Source organism: Chroicocephalus ridibundus, chromosome 7, assembly GCF_963924245.1.
Source record: "Chroicocephalus ridibundus chromosome 7, bChrRid1.1, whole genome shotgun sequence".
NCBI lineage: Eukaryota > Metazoa > Chordata > Aves > Charadriiformes > Laridae > Chroicocephalus > Chroicocephalus ridibundus.
In genome coordinates, this window is record NC_086290.1 from 33,899,696 (window position 1) to 33,913,509 (window position 13,814).

The 13,814-nt window shown below is 36.7% G+C and overlaps 1 protein-coding gene across 5 annotated transcripts in view; it reads left to right on the forward strand.

The window, feature by feature from the left end:
* RFTN2 (raftlin family member 2) overlaps window positions 1-13,814 on the forward strand; it is a 38,602-nt gene that overhangs the window by 9,120 nt on the left and 15,668 nt on the right. For all 5 annotated transcript variants that reach the window (XM_063340459.1, XM_063340458.1, XM_063340460.1 and 2 more), the window contains 4 exons: window positions 543-855; window positions 3,959-4,159; window positions 8,886-9,007; window positions 10,087-10,190. In XM_063340459.1, coding sequence (XP_063196529.1) covers window positions 543-855; window positions 3,959-4,159; window positions 8,886-9,007; window positions 10,087-10,190 — 740 coding nt within the window. The remainder of the gene's footprint in view (window positions 1-542; window positions 856-3,958; window positions 4,160-8,885; window positions 9,008-10,086; window positions 10,191-13,814) is intronic.

A 13,814-nucleotide genomic window follows, 5' to 3' on the forward strand; every position in this document is an offset into this window, starting at 1 on the left:
GCAGAGTTAAGAGGGTTTTAATTTACTTTTAGTTCCCTCCTTTCTCTGCTCCTTCACCATTCTCAGCAATAGTAAAGCTCAGTAGCCTCTAAGTGAACCAGAGGGTAATGAATCATGACACATGACAATAGATATCTCTGTAGTAGTAGTGGTCAGTGATTTTAGTACGACTGGTTTCAAGTGTTTAGAGAGACAATACTCTTTATTGCACCAGTATACTGCTTATTGTTGTGACACGGGAAGCAAAACACTTTGGATTTGTTCTAAATGAAGGATTTTATATACACTAAAGTCAGTACCAGTGTTGTCCACCTTTCTTGGCCTGGGTCCAAAGACACTCTAGAAGACTTCCATTTACTTTGAAACGTGGGCAGTGTACAAAGACAAGCCACCTTCTATAGTACAGCGTTGTGTCTTTATGTCCTTGAAAATCAGCAGTGTAATTAAACAGAACATGTATATGGAAGTTGTTGGTTTTTCTTAAAAAAAGTTACGTGTAATTCTAAAATCACTTTGCAGATAAATTTCTTTTGCAAATACAGGTTAACGAAGCTGCTAAAAGAGGAAAGAAGTTTGTGGGATTTGTAACGCAACACTTTCCTCAACCTAAAGCCTGTAATGGAACAAGTACGGATGGAAGCGCAGAGCTGGAATCAACGCTGGGCAAAAGAAATAGGGAACACAGAAGAAAAAATTCTGATGAAAACTATAAAAACTGGAATGAAGGGACATTGAGTGGTCACTCATCTGAGAGTGGGATAGAGGAGGAAATGCAAGGAGAAAGCAGTCTGTTACAGGATGCAGATTTCCAGTTTGGAAAAGAAGTCAGTCCTGTTAAACCACGAAAAGGAGATGGTAAGAAATGCTGCTTGTTTTTTGCAGAAATAAGGTATTTTATTGTGCTGTTGTTTTAAAAAGGTATTGGGGAAAAAATAAGAGAACAGAATGTTCTATTATATCAAATACTGTTTTTGGAAGATGCACCTTCCTTAAATGCGTACATATTTCTAAGAAAGCGGTCAGTTGAGGAAAGAAATATTTACCTTCTGTGTTATGTTTGTGTGAACTGTGGTAATTTATTAAAATGATAATTCAGTTTTCATACAGAATACTACAAATGTACAGTCAAAATTCTAGTTTATAACTTAAAGAAAAAGGGAGGGAAAAAAAACCAAACCCCAGAAAAATCACCCACAGTGTAATTCTGATTTTAAATGTGCTACAAATACGTTTTTGCTTGATGTGTGTATAACAAATATGTGGAAGTAAAAACACTGTCTTTTAGAAGATGCAATTGTTTTTAAACCTTTTCCTAAATACATATAGTTTTCACTTACTCTTAATATTAAAATCATAAATGTGTAATGGATTTCCAAGAATGTTTTGATTCCCATTCTCCTGCCTCTTTCAAAATTGACAGCAGAGATCTCCTTCCAGCTAGAGCTGTGATTTTACGGGCTTCTAGTCAACTTGCATATAATGTACAGCAAACAAATCTGTTCATAATGGATTCTTTCTGGTTAACATGCCTTCAAGAAGCATCCTGAAAGAAATCACTTAAATTAATGCATTGACCATGAAATCAAAGAGGATAAATGTTACAAATGAATTTACACTATAGAAAAGTAAGCATTAAAAAGTTCTATTGGACCGAAAAGTATCACTAAAGGATGTCAGTGCTGTGGTAGTAAACTTAGTTGTAGAAGAATCTGAGATACTCGATGTAGTCTGTGGGAGAGATTGCCCGAAACGGTGACTTTTGCTACTGAAGCACTAAGGCCTCCTGGTTTGCTAGGAAGAAAAGGTGAAAAGAAGTAATCTAAAGCGTGAGAACTAATGCAACATAGTATTGTGTAGAAAGCAAGCAGCATGAAACCTTCATGTCAGATTGCATTTTGACATAATGGGTTCTTCCCTGATGGGCCAGACACGTTTTAATTGCTGTCAAAAGCAACTTTTTCACTTTCCCCTTAAGAGTTAAGCACCCTCTCCCGTTTGTAGACTGTCAGGATAATGACTCAAAGCACTGAGATAATCGATGTCAGCTTTATTTTTAACACTTGAATTAAAGCAGTTCTTGTACAACACGCTGAGCCTTTATAGCATGATCTGTTAAAGCTTAACTCTTTCCTTGCAATAGTGGGTTTGCTATATGTAGCAGAATAGAAAGGCTGTAAGTAAAAAAGCGTAAAGCTCTTGGTTCTGTCTGTTGTGAAGACTGGTGTGGCCAGGTGGATCAGCAACCAGTGCATCCCCTGCCTGCAGTGTTCTCAGGAAGTTCTTCAGAAAGCTTTGGCAAGAGTATGCCAGGCTTCTCTACTACTAGTTAAATACTCAGTAAAGTTATTGGAGTTCCTAAGACAAAACTTACGAAAGCTTAACCACCTTTCTTTGTAAATGTTTTATGTAACAGTCATTTAAAAAAATACTGATGTGAATTTTCAAAGAAATGTAGGAATGTGCTGCCACTTCAGTATGATACTTCTATTTACATCTGCTCAAAAGATGCAAAACTCCGAGTTCTGGATTTGGGGATCATAACGTATGGATTTTGACTATAAACAAACCCCTTGCAGAGGCAAATTTCTGATACACGTGAGCAATTGGAGATAGTTGTATTGGGAAACTTGATTATTTTTTTCTGAAGAACAAATATAAAGGTGATCTCACTTTAGTATATGGGAAAGAAACCTTAAGTCAGCATAAACACACTTATGCCAGTATGGCCACCTGTGGAGGTGGTAAAACTGTATAGATGGGAGAGTTATCTCTTACTGATAGAGTTCAAAATTTTGTCCTGAATTTACGTATTCCAGGCAGCTGATGTTACTTGTGGTGAGTGCAGTAACACTTCTCAAAACAGAGCAGGGCTCTCCCAGAGGCTGATCCAGGTTACTTACAGTCCAGATCCTGCTTTGGCAATCTCCCTAGAGAGATTGCCTAGAGAGACTAGCATCTCAAATGGGGTCATCTAAACCAAGTTCCTTTGTTTTGGCAATGTGAATACTTCTGTTTTCTAGAAGTTTTGTGTTGATTTAGGCTGGTCAGATGTTGAAGTATTAGGCAATCTGAGAGCACTTTCTGGCAACTGTTTTGTTTTATTTCTCCACAGCAGTGACTTACATGTGGGTGTATTTGTAGAATGCATTTATATAGCTAGGACTTCATGGAATCATAGAATGGTTTGGGCTGGAAGGGACCTTAAAGATCATCTAGTTCCAACCCCCCTGCTGTGGGCAGGGTTATGTCATGCTAGACCAGGATGCTCAAAGCCTCATCCAGCCTGGTCTTGAATACTAGTGATTTTCTAAAGTACTATAGACTTGTGAATTTTAATTTTTGATGAATGCTTGTTTATGACTCTGTTTTTGTAACAGCAGTGTATTAATTCCTAGATATAAAAACCATTTGAGGATACAAAGTTTTTGTGATTAACTCACATGCTTATCAGTTACTGTGTGGGAAACACCAGTAGGCAACTAATTATACCAGTATTTAATTAATCTTCAAAAATGATGTGTAAGAATCAATACTGCACAAGGCATTCCTAATATTTAAAAGCTTAGAAAATTGTCTTTAATCTTCAGTTATAATAACTTCAAATATTTTACTCAGAAGTTCCATGAGTAGCAGAAATGAAGCCTGTTTCCACTTTTTTTTTTCTTGGCTCTGGTATATTTTCTCTATGCAAACCCCACCTACCTAAAAGGTCCAGTAACAACCCAACTGTAATACGTTCAAATTTTTCTCATACCTCACAGTGTACCCTCCCACACACGCACCTTGTCCTGAGTGTGTTTAGGGCTCAAGCTGAGTACAGTCACATCAGGAAACAATTCTTAAAGGTGTGGCTTAGAATTAGAAACCCACAATAAAATAAGACGTTAATAATGTTTATTATTAATAAGAATATTTCTATTACTCAGAGACTCATTCTTTTTCCTTTTTCTTTTCTTAGAAAAGCTCTATACAGTCTTCAATGTTTTTGATGATGATTCTACCTGCTGGACCTATCATGAAGGTGTTTTGTCTATGAAAGTAACGAGAAAGGGGCCAGTTATTAGTACACTGGAAGCAGACTGGCTAGAACTAACCACATTTTATTATAAACAAGGATTATCCTTAATTGATTCTTTTGTACACTGGGAAACTTCTAAAGGTGAGTAGTGTTCCAGAATATCATGAAGCTTTTACTTGTTTGTGTAGAACTACGTAATTTTTAAGTAGATTATGTTTTGCTTCTTGGTGTGAGGGGCAGTATGTAAATGTGTTCAGTTAGTCACTGTAAATTTCTAGGAATCTGATACCTCAAAAAGGGGAATAACTTGTTTTCTGTGCAGTTATAGCTCGGAATAATTGAAATTTCTGCTTTGTTTTCAAATTGAGGATTTCCAAAGTAGGAAAGTAGTATAGCATTATGATAAAATAAACCACCTGTGCTAGTTCCTTTTTCTTTGTTTTTTTCAAAGGAAAAGATAATGGGGGGGGAAAAATCATTAGATACATGCTTCCCTGATATTTGTGTTCTGCTGCTCACTGTAAATACTGTGCTGAATTCTGTTGAATGTCTCTAATTCTATTTCTAATGAGGCAAAAGAGCACCTTGCGTTCTCATTGTGCTTACTGTACCATTAAACCTAAGTCAGACTTTCTGTGCTTCCTGCTTTTTCCAGCCCTTTTCTGGGCTTAAAAATTGTTTCCAAAACTCTAAATTGCATTAAAATTTGACTGTTGATCCTGAAGTTTCAGGATGTTTCTGCAGGTTTTTCTCATCAGATGTGGGCATATGCAGAGAGTAAAGAACTCTGGTGGCGGATGCTCCAGGACCTTTCCATGTAGCTGGGAGAGGGAGTCTTCCCTGGTCCCTCCTGCTTCTTGCACTCTTCTGCAGGAATCTACCAGCTCAGCTAATACTCGAATTCTTACAGTGATAGAGCTTCAGGCCCACAGGATTTTCAAATTTTCTTCTTCATTCTGCCAGTTTCAGTTCGATCTCAGTTTTTATTTTGGAGAGACCCTACTAGCTCTTTCAAAGTTCCTGGCCTTCATCCTTCTGACAAACAGACACAAGCCCAATGCCAGCAGTGCCACTGCCGGCCCAGGCGCATCACTGTACACCCACCTGAGCCCCAAATCCTGCCCTTTGACAGAGCTGTGGGACAGTGCTGTACCACCACTGACATCTGGGGAGGCTGTTTACTGGCTGAAGTATTTTTGAACTATTAAAACTCTGTTGTTGGTAAAATGTGTAATTAAGAGATTCACTTCCATTTGAACTGAATTTGTCTGAAAGCCAGAAATTAGAAGTACCGCAAAAAATAGTCTGTAGCTAGTGTTGTGCAATTACTTGAAAACAACGTGAAGAAAATGTTAGTACTCTAGGGGAACTGACCAAAAGAGTCTGATGTAGTTAACTGTTTCAGAATTTATTATTGTAATAAATGTTGTTTGATTGCAAACTTAAAATTTATACTTCACTAATGTGATACTTTGCCTTTGGTTGGATCTGTTCATGTCTCGTTAGACTAAGTTCTAAGTTGTTGCTGGTCCTTTAGAATTGCTTATGGCAGTTCAGGGTAAGCAAACAAAACACAGGGCTGCAGTGGAGAAAACTGTTTGAAAAGGTTTCAGAGACCTTAAATGAGTTTTGCAATACTTGGGCTGGTTATCAAGTGCAGTAGTTGACCTAAGTAAGTAGTTTTCTTAAGTCAGTTTACATTTGCTTCTTACACAAATTATACAGGGAGGGTAGACTTAACTGGGGTTAGAGTAGTTTTTAATATTTACTATATGCTTTATTTAATGCTTTTTTTCCTCTGATGTTCTGATTTAAAATAATATGCATTCAGCATCCCCTTCAGAGGTCTGGATTAGTGAAGGGCTTAAATTTAAAAAAAAAAAAAGCTTAAAGAGTTTAAAACATACCAAGTCTTTGGAAGTTAGATGATGTGTGTTCTTCAAAAATCAAACCCTGAAAATAAGAGCTCTTCGGTTTTTGCGGTTCTCAGTAGTTTAGTTTTGAGTGTGAATCACTGCATTTCTGTAGCTCTGCAATAAAGTAAATCTAGCGATTGTCAGAGGAACACAAGCACATCAATGTCACTATATTTACCTCAGATTGAATTTGGCAGCTAGTCCCTCTCAAACTGCATATTTTGTGCACATAAACAGTCTAATGGCATAGTTTATATTGGCCATCTTTTGCTCTTAAATTATAATTCCTATCTGTTGAAGTCAGTGGAAGAACAAAGTTTCCTTTGGAGGAGGAGAGGTGAGAAATCAGACTCCTAGTTTTCAGTACAGATTTTTTTAGAGCTGGAAAATAACTCTCTAGAGATATGTTAGAATTCACTGAGGGGTGTTTTTGGCAGCTGTTGAAGTTAATCTTTGCAGCTGTTGTCCAGCAACAGCTTTGCAGTCTTCCCATTCCCCTGTAGCTGTCTGCGCTTCTTTATGTGGGTAACTATCCCATCTTTAATGCCCAGGTTATGACTTATCCAGGGATTTCATGCTGCCTCTTTGCAGCAGTTGGTGCTTCTGCTTCAGCCCCACTTGGTATCTGTTTGTTAGACTCATGGGTGAGACGCTGCTGAATTAAACTGGGTATATTCAAAGGCATGGCTTGCTATGTGGATAGAATTCTGCAGCTGATTAAGTGGCTGTAACCACAGTAAGAAATGAATTTAGCTACTGAGTTCATAAGCTGTTTGTTCTTGAGGTGAACATTGAAGAGTCTGATAACCAGATAAAGGTTTAGCATCCAACAGAAGGAAACCAAAAATGCTTTTTTGGGGAGAAAGTGTTTTTGAGTAGTTGTAGTCATTACTAGAATTATTTTTTGTATGTCTGCATGTACATCTAATTGTCATCTTCACCTCACTTTTGCTTTTTTACTTTTTGACTGTGAGGTGTCTTTAGCAGTAGTTGTCCTTTTATACAGCTTTAGTGAAATGAGCAAATTTTAGCTATTGTTTTAGTAAAAAGAACCACCACCACCATGTACAAGTCAGGCAGCTGCAGAAATTCTCCTCTGGTTTGGACTCTACGAATGTTCTGCAGTCAGCAGAATGCTGTTGCTACCAGAATCAAAATGCAATATCCAATTGAAGGCAGGAGGAAGTTTTAACATAAAAAGAATTAAAAACAAACAAAAAAAATCAGTGTCAATTCTTAGTAATTGCCAGGTTCTGTGTTCTGCTGCCAAAAGAGGATGCAGTCATAAAAATAATAAAAGTTCTCTTTTAGCAGCCGTTTGGATCATTGTAGTGTTTCCTCCATTTGCCTTGGGGGCTCTCATGATCATAGAAGTATCTAAGATCAGTAGAAATGCTGCAGCAATATCTTTACTTGTTCTGGTTTGCGTTATCTATCATGTAGCGCTTTTTTTTGAGTACTGATATTAACAAAGATAAACTATTGTAAGTGACAGAATGGGCAGATAAACCAGCTAGCCATACATGTAACTTTTTCAGTAGAGCTAATTTTTGACATGGTACGCTTTATGAATTATCAATTTGTCTTAAAATACCACTGACTGGAGGTGTCTTGTGTCAGTAACTGTTTGAAATTCAGAGTTATTCTATCATGACTGAAAAATGGTAGAAAAACAAATATTCTAATGTTGCAGGTGGACTGTCCGTTTTAAGTATCTTCCTGAACACTGAAGAAAGGTCAAAGCCCATGAATTTAGAAGATTGAATATCTATGAATTGTTGGGAACTGTGCATACATTCATATGTTTATGAAGCCGTATATTCAGTTCCATGTACAATCACATTATATTTATGTGTAGTCTAAAGATAAAATAACATGTCCAGTATCTCCATAAATGTGTGCGGGAGATATATATGCACGCAAGTATCTAAATAATTGTAACTCGAACTACGTAAATCTGCTACATGCAATGTAGTAAAAAATGGTATGAATAGCTGGTATTTTATGGTACATGAACAAGCATGCTCCAAAAACAGGAGTTCCTGGTTTACATAGCACAATTTCTATGGCAATCTGCTCAATTTTTAAAGTCAGACCAGTTGTGTTCCGTAAGTTTTCTTTGTTTGCTAGGCGTTTGGGTTTTTTAGTTTAAGTTTACATGCCTTCCCTGACTGGCAAAAACAATCGCCTCTTTATATCTCTTTGTGCAATATTGGAGGTGATTTAAATCTGATATTCTGATATCAAATTCTATACATAATTTTACTGTTCAAAATTAAAGATAGTCAGTTCTCAGGTTACTTCTGCACAAAAGGTTTCCCAGTGACTCTTAGGAGAAGCAAAACCAGAAAATGAATGAATATTTGATGCACAGTTTTAGTTTGGGCCAGCCGGATGCTGTCAGGCTTCAACAAGTGAGTCAGGGAGTTGTGCTCTGAAACTTCCTTCCCATCAGGAATCTTCCTACAATTGCTTCTGTTTCAGGCTCTTCCTGTGGCCATTTACGTATTTATTTAAGTAACAGTAGCTAGGCTTAGCGCTTCATGCTTCATTTGTCCTGATGCACTCTCCCACCATGCCAAAAGCTACATTTATTGTCAGGCATACAAAACTGAAGCTGAGGGTTTGTGCCTGTCGGCTGCGAGGGATATGTTGAATACAGAAATTGGAATTCAGATTTGAGCGTGGAAGTAGCTAATGCTTTTGAGAAAATGAAATGGTTCATAGTTCAATTTGTATAGAAAAAAGGGATGTGAATAATAAATTGACTTGCATACTTCATCAGGTTTAACTAGATGTAGAAATAACCACAAATTTGAGTTATTTGCTGTCTTAGTTCATTTTATTTTAGAGGACTGTTCAATGAGAGAAAACAAGCCCATGTGTACATCTCAGTAAGATACCAACCTGAAACTTTGTATTTCAGTTTATATTTGTCTTTATGTTCACAGGAGACTATTTGCCCAAATCTTTAGAAGGATTATTTATCTACGAAGAAGAGGGTGCTGGGGTTCCAGGTTCTAACAGGAAAGGAAATGATGCAATAGTTGTTGAACAATGGACAGTCATTGAGGTAAATTGGTGATTATTTAGCAATGCAATTTCCTACTTATAGTTTTCTTTGTTTTTTCATTGGACTGCTTGTACCAGTGTTTGATAAACGTGCAGGATGGTTTATGTGAAGCCACCTGCAATAAGCTAAACTAAAGCCTTGAATCATAAAAATGAAGTCAGGCCTGTGGCCATTGGTTAATGTGCATAAAAGAAATATGTCTCAGGGATTCTGGCCTGACACAAATGCTCATACCAACAAATACAACAACCAAAGACCAATTTAGACATGATTTCCGCAAGTGCAGCTCCACTGACAATGTGCTGAAGTATTTTTAAATAAAAAGTGGAAGAAAAAAGTGAGAACTAGAAACAGACAAGAAAAAATTGATAGTGAATTGATTGAGCATGGCTTTCATATGTGTATTCATAGTAAAATTTTACTGCTAAATATGAAAGACTTCATTTTTCCTAATAAATTTGCATGTACTGCTGTAGCATGGTCCAGCAATAAAACTGTTCAATTTTTTAATATTAAGATTTTTGGTATGAATTAGAGACATCTGAAAGTAATTATTGTTGGATGATACTAAGGGCTTACTCTTGAAATATTCGGTAGTAAATACATTGACCGATGTGAAAAGAAACAGCATAAAACTAAGACATATATATAAAAACAAGATCAAACAAACCAAAACCATCCACCAAACCCGAAAAACTTAAGTGTATAATTAGGGGAGATGCTTGTTATTCAAATGAGAAGTAAACACCTAAATCTATCAACTGAGGCACCTATTATGGTGTTTAAAGTTTTAGGCATTACCGTAGCAACATGACAAGTTTAACAAGCGAGATGTGCTTTTGAATGTCTTTTTGAATCAGGGCTCATACCTGAAGTTAGTATGTTCTGTCTGTCTTCCTGGTCTTCTGTAGTCTTGAACTTCTCACATTGCTTTCAGTTTGAAATAGTGAATCTGTGCTAAACAACACAGTTTGATGTTGTCTTGTTATAAATTAGAGGGGAGTTGTTTTAGTTTGTGTAGAAATGCAAATAAAATCTGTACAGAGTCTCTTCACTACTTTTTATAATTATTAATGTAGGGGTGTGAAATTAAAACAGATTATGGACCTTTGTTGCACACGCTGGCTGAGTTTGGATGGCTCCTGACCTGTGTCCTGCCTACACCTATTGTACGACATGACAGGTACCCAAACAATAGCTTACAGTGGTTTTGGTGTATACATCTCAAAATTATTAAGTCATTACTTGCATACTTAAATGTAAAAGGAAGAAAAATGCTAATAATGTTAACTGCATACAACATGAGTTGAGTAGCATTATGGTGGAATCTTCTTTTTCCACAGTTTTAGGACGATTGACTTAAGTGAATTTCAAACTAGACCAATAATCCTCAACTTAAAATACATTGTTTATATCTAAACATTGAAGATTTTATTTAAGAAACTTTTTAATCACATACCTAGTCCGCGGGTAGCAATGGGGCTACTCATATGCTTCAGATTTGAACACGCATTGAAATGTTTCACTAATCTAGGACCTTAGTGAATGACTGGTTTAGACTAGGTAAGAAGTCATGTTGTCACAAGAGTCATGCAGTATTTATTGCAAGTTAGGGAAGAGAATGTGCTAATCCAGCAAGTTATTGGGCTGTTTCTCCTCTTTAATAGAGACATAATTTCAAATATAGTACCAAACTACTGGATTTCAGTTCCCTTTTTGTAGTATTTCTTTTGTTGACTGAGGGAATTTTATATACATAAGAGCTAAATAGCAGACCTGAATCCCCTACAAGGCTTCAGGTTTTGGTTTTTTGGTCTTTTTTTAACCAAAAAAGTACTGTGCTTTTTTCCTGGTATCAAGCTTAAAAATGACAAGTGAAACATAAGCATAAGCCTTTTTTCTTTCTCTTTTTTTTTTAATTATCCTCCCATTAAATTAAGATTGCCAAGGTTTGAAAACAAACAGATGTTACTCAGGCATGGCTTAGGGCCCATTAAGGACAATGGAAAGAGTGGGTGACTTGAGTAATCTGGGGATCCAGACCTCACTGTATTAAATCAAGACAGTGTGAAAAAGGATGCGAGTGAAAGGTTCTAAGAGAACTGCTCCAAGAAAGTGGAATTTTGTTCAAGTGATTTGGCATAATTGAATCAACTCACCCATGTGAGAAGGAGGTTTTTCTGGTCAGGAAATAGATGTTGGGGTGTGTTGGCTGTGTTTTTTTAATAGTTGATTTTAACCAACTGGTTAAATGCAAAGATGAGAAGAAATTGTGGTAAAACAATATGTCATTCTGCTATTTTTAAGGGTCTCTGTATGTTTCGTTTACTTAACGAAACTTAGGAAATTCTGAACTTGTAAAGCTCCTGCTCCAGTGAGAAGCAGTTTTCAGAATGTGAAACAAAATGCTTATCCTTTAATTTCTTCAAACAAAACTTTGTAGTCTTAAGTGTGTTAGCTTTGAACATGATGTCTTCTAAGGGTACGTGAACCGCTGAGCCTGGGTTTTATAAATGGCTGAAATTTTTGGCCAGATCTGAGAGCTGGAGAGTAAGCCTTCAGGATCTGGATCTACTTCTTGAAGGACATGAGTGAACAATGGGAGAGAAAGATTTTTGATAGTCATGGTGGACTGTGGGTTATAGGATGAGAGGGGTGTGTTAACCTCAAACTTCTCTTGTCCCAGAGTCAGTGTAACTGTACACCACACCTGTAGGGTTTGGACAGCAGGGACAACATTGTCTTGAGCAGCTGCTGGTCAACCACTCAGAGTATCTATGCTTACAGCAGGCAAAATGATGCTATCTTGTACCTTGCAGATTGCACAGCAAAGGCATGGCCATTTAAGAGAAGCTAAGTGCTGTAACTAATAAAAAAAAAATGAATAGGGAAAAAGTGCTGTAGGAAGTGTGAACAGATTCATTAGACTGGACCGGTTCCTTGAACTGGTAAGAAGGTAATATACCAGCGAGATACTTGCATTGCACTAGATGTCTGAAGCCACATTGCTTCCTAGATGTGAAACAACCAGTCCATTAGTAGCTGTGATCATGTAAAAGGGGATTGTAACATGGCCAAATCTGAAGTTGGATTTGTTTTGTATTAACACTAGACTAATAAAAAGCATTTTTCTGGCCTAAAGGGTTGGGTAGGTGTCTGCATGAATTGTCTAATACTTCTTGTCCTAATGTGGCTTGTGAGATCTTTTCAGAAATAAGATGAATCATGTTTTGTGTGCCTGTCATGTATCTAATACACAGCTTTTCTTAAAAAAAAAAAAAAAAGCCCATGAATGAGTATTCCTAATTAAGAATTCTTAAGAGACCAAAAAAGAATGTCTTTCTATCCTAATAGGCTAATTACTGATTGATAAATACTATTTTTAGGTGTTGATGTTAGCATTTAAAAAGGAGAAGAAATTCCTGGTTGGTTACTATGTGTCTGATATGAAGGATACCATTACTGTGGTGGTGGATTATCCCAGGAATGCAAGTTAAATGTTTTAGTAAAGACAGACACTGTATGCTGCTGAACAGCTGTTCTTTTCCCAGACTTGGAACTCTGACCTCAAAACCCATCCTGAATATTAACAGGCTTCAGAAACAGTGAACAAACAAAATGAGCAACATTTTGGGACAATCTGGCAAATTAATGTTTTCATATTTATTTTTTAAAAAAAAATTTGACAAAGTAAAGAAAATCCTATTTAACAATAAAATGTTAACAGGGCAGCCTGCTCCCCGTTTTTATTCACCTTTATATTTTGCTCTAGTCTGTTTTCCTCTTCTACCTGTTGCGAAACTTTTATCGTGCCTGACCAACAGTCTAACAGGTTCTGGGGTGTGTGAGGGTTGTCATGCACTGATGTGTTCCTTGCTGGGTTTTTACATGGTTAGGATTTGAAACAGTTTTAAAAAAAAAAAAAAACAAACACACAAAAACCCCAAACAATGCCAGGCTGTAATGCCTGTTCCTGCATGGTTTTGTAGTTGGTTGAATTTTTCCTTTTTTACAGATATTCTTCTCCATAAAATAAAATATCCTATTGCACGGAGTGTCATGCCGCGTGATAGCTGAATGTCGTGGGTCACTGTCCCATTTCAGGCAGGGGCAGCACTCCGTAGGGTTATTTAGTCCTTTAACTCCTACCTCAAGAGCTAAGTCATCTTGGATGCAGGAAACATTTCCTTGAGAAATGTTATCTTTGCAGTTACAAATAGAGCAATGGTAGATGTCATATTCTTGAAACATGCAGAGTTGCGCCTTTTTTTGTGCAATGTTGTTTTGAAAAATAAGCACTGTGAGGTTTGGGGTTTTAGTTTTGGTTTGGTTTTTTGGGTTGTTTTTTTTTTTGGTCAGCACACTATAAATGGCACAGAAGTTCCCTTTTTCTGTCAGTGATGCTTTTTCCAGGGTTATGAAAAAATGGGCATATGATGCAATGTTTGCTGTATCCATCCATATCTTCATTATTTCAATTTTGTCAGCAGTCACTAAAGAATTTTTTTGACAAAAAAGAATATGAGCGAGCCACAAATAATATTAGTGACCAAAAGAGCCTCCAGCATTATATACAACTCTTATTTATAGGTAAATGTTTTAAAGACAAGAATTTCACGATAATTAAGCCAAGTTCAGAAGCCATATAGCAAGGATAAAATTAATAGTCCTTTTAAGAGTTTAATCTAGTGACTGTGGGGGAAAGTTAGAAAATACTTTGCTGGTAACTTAGTGCTACTGCAGTTACTAATATGATATGATCATGAGCTTGTAGAGTTTCATACATGTTTGTGGTCTAAAATTAGAA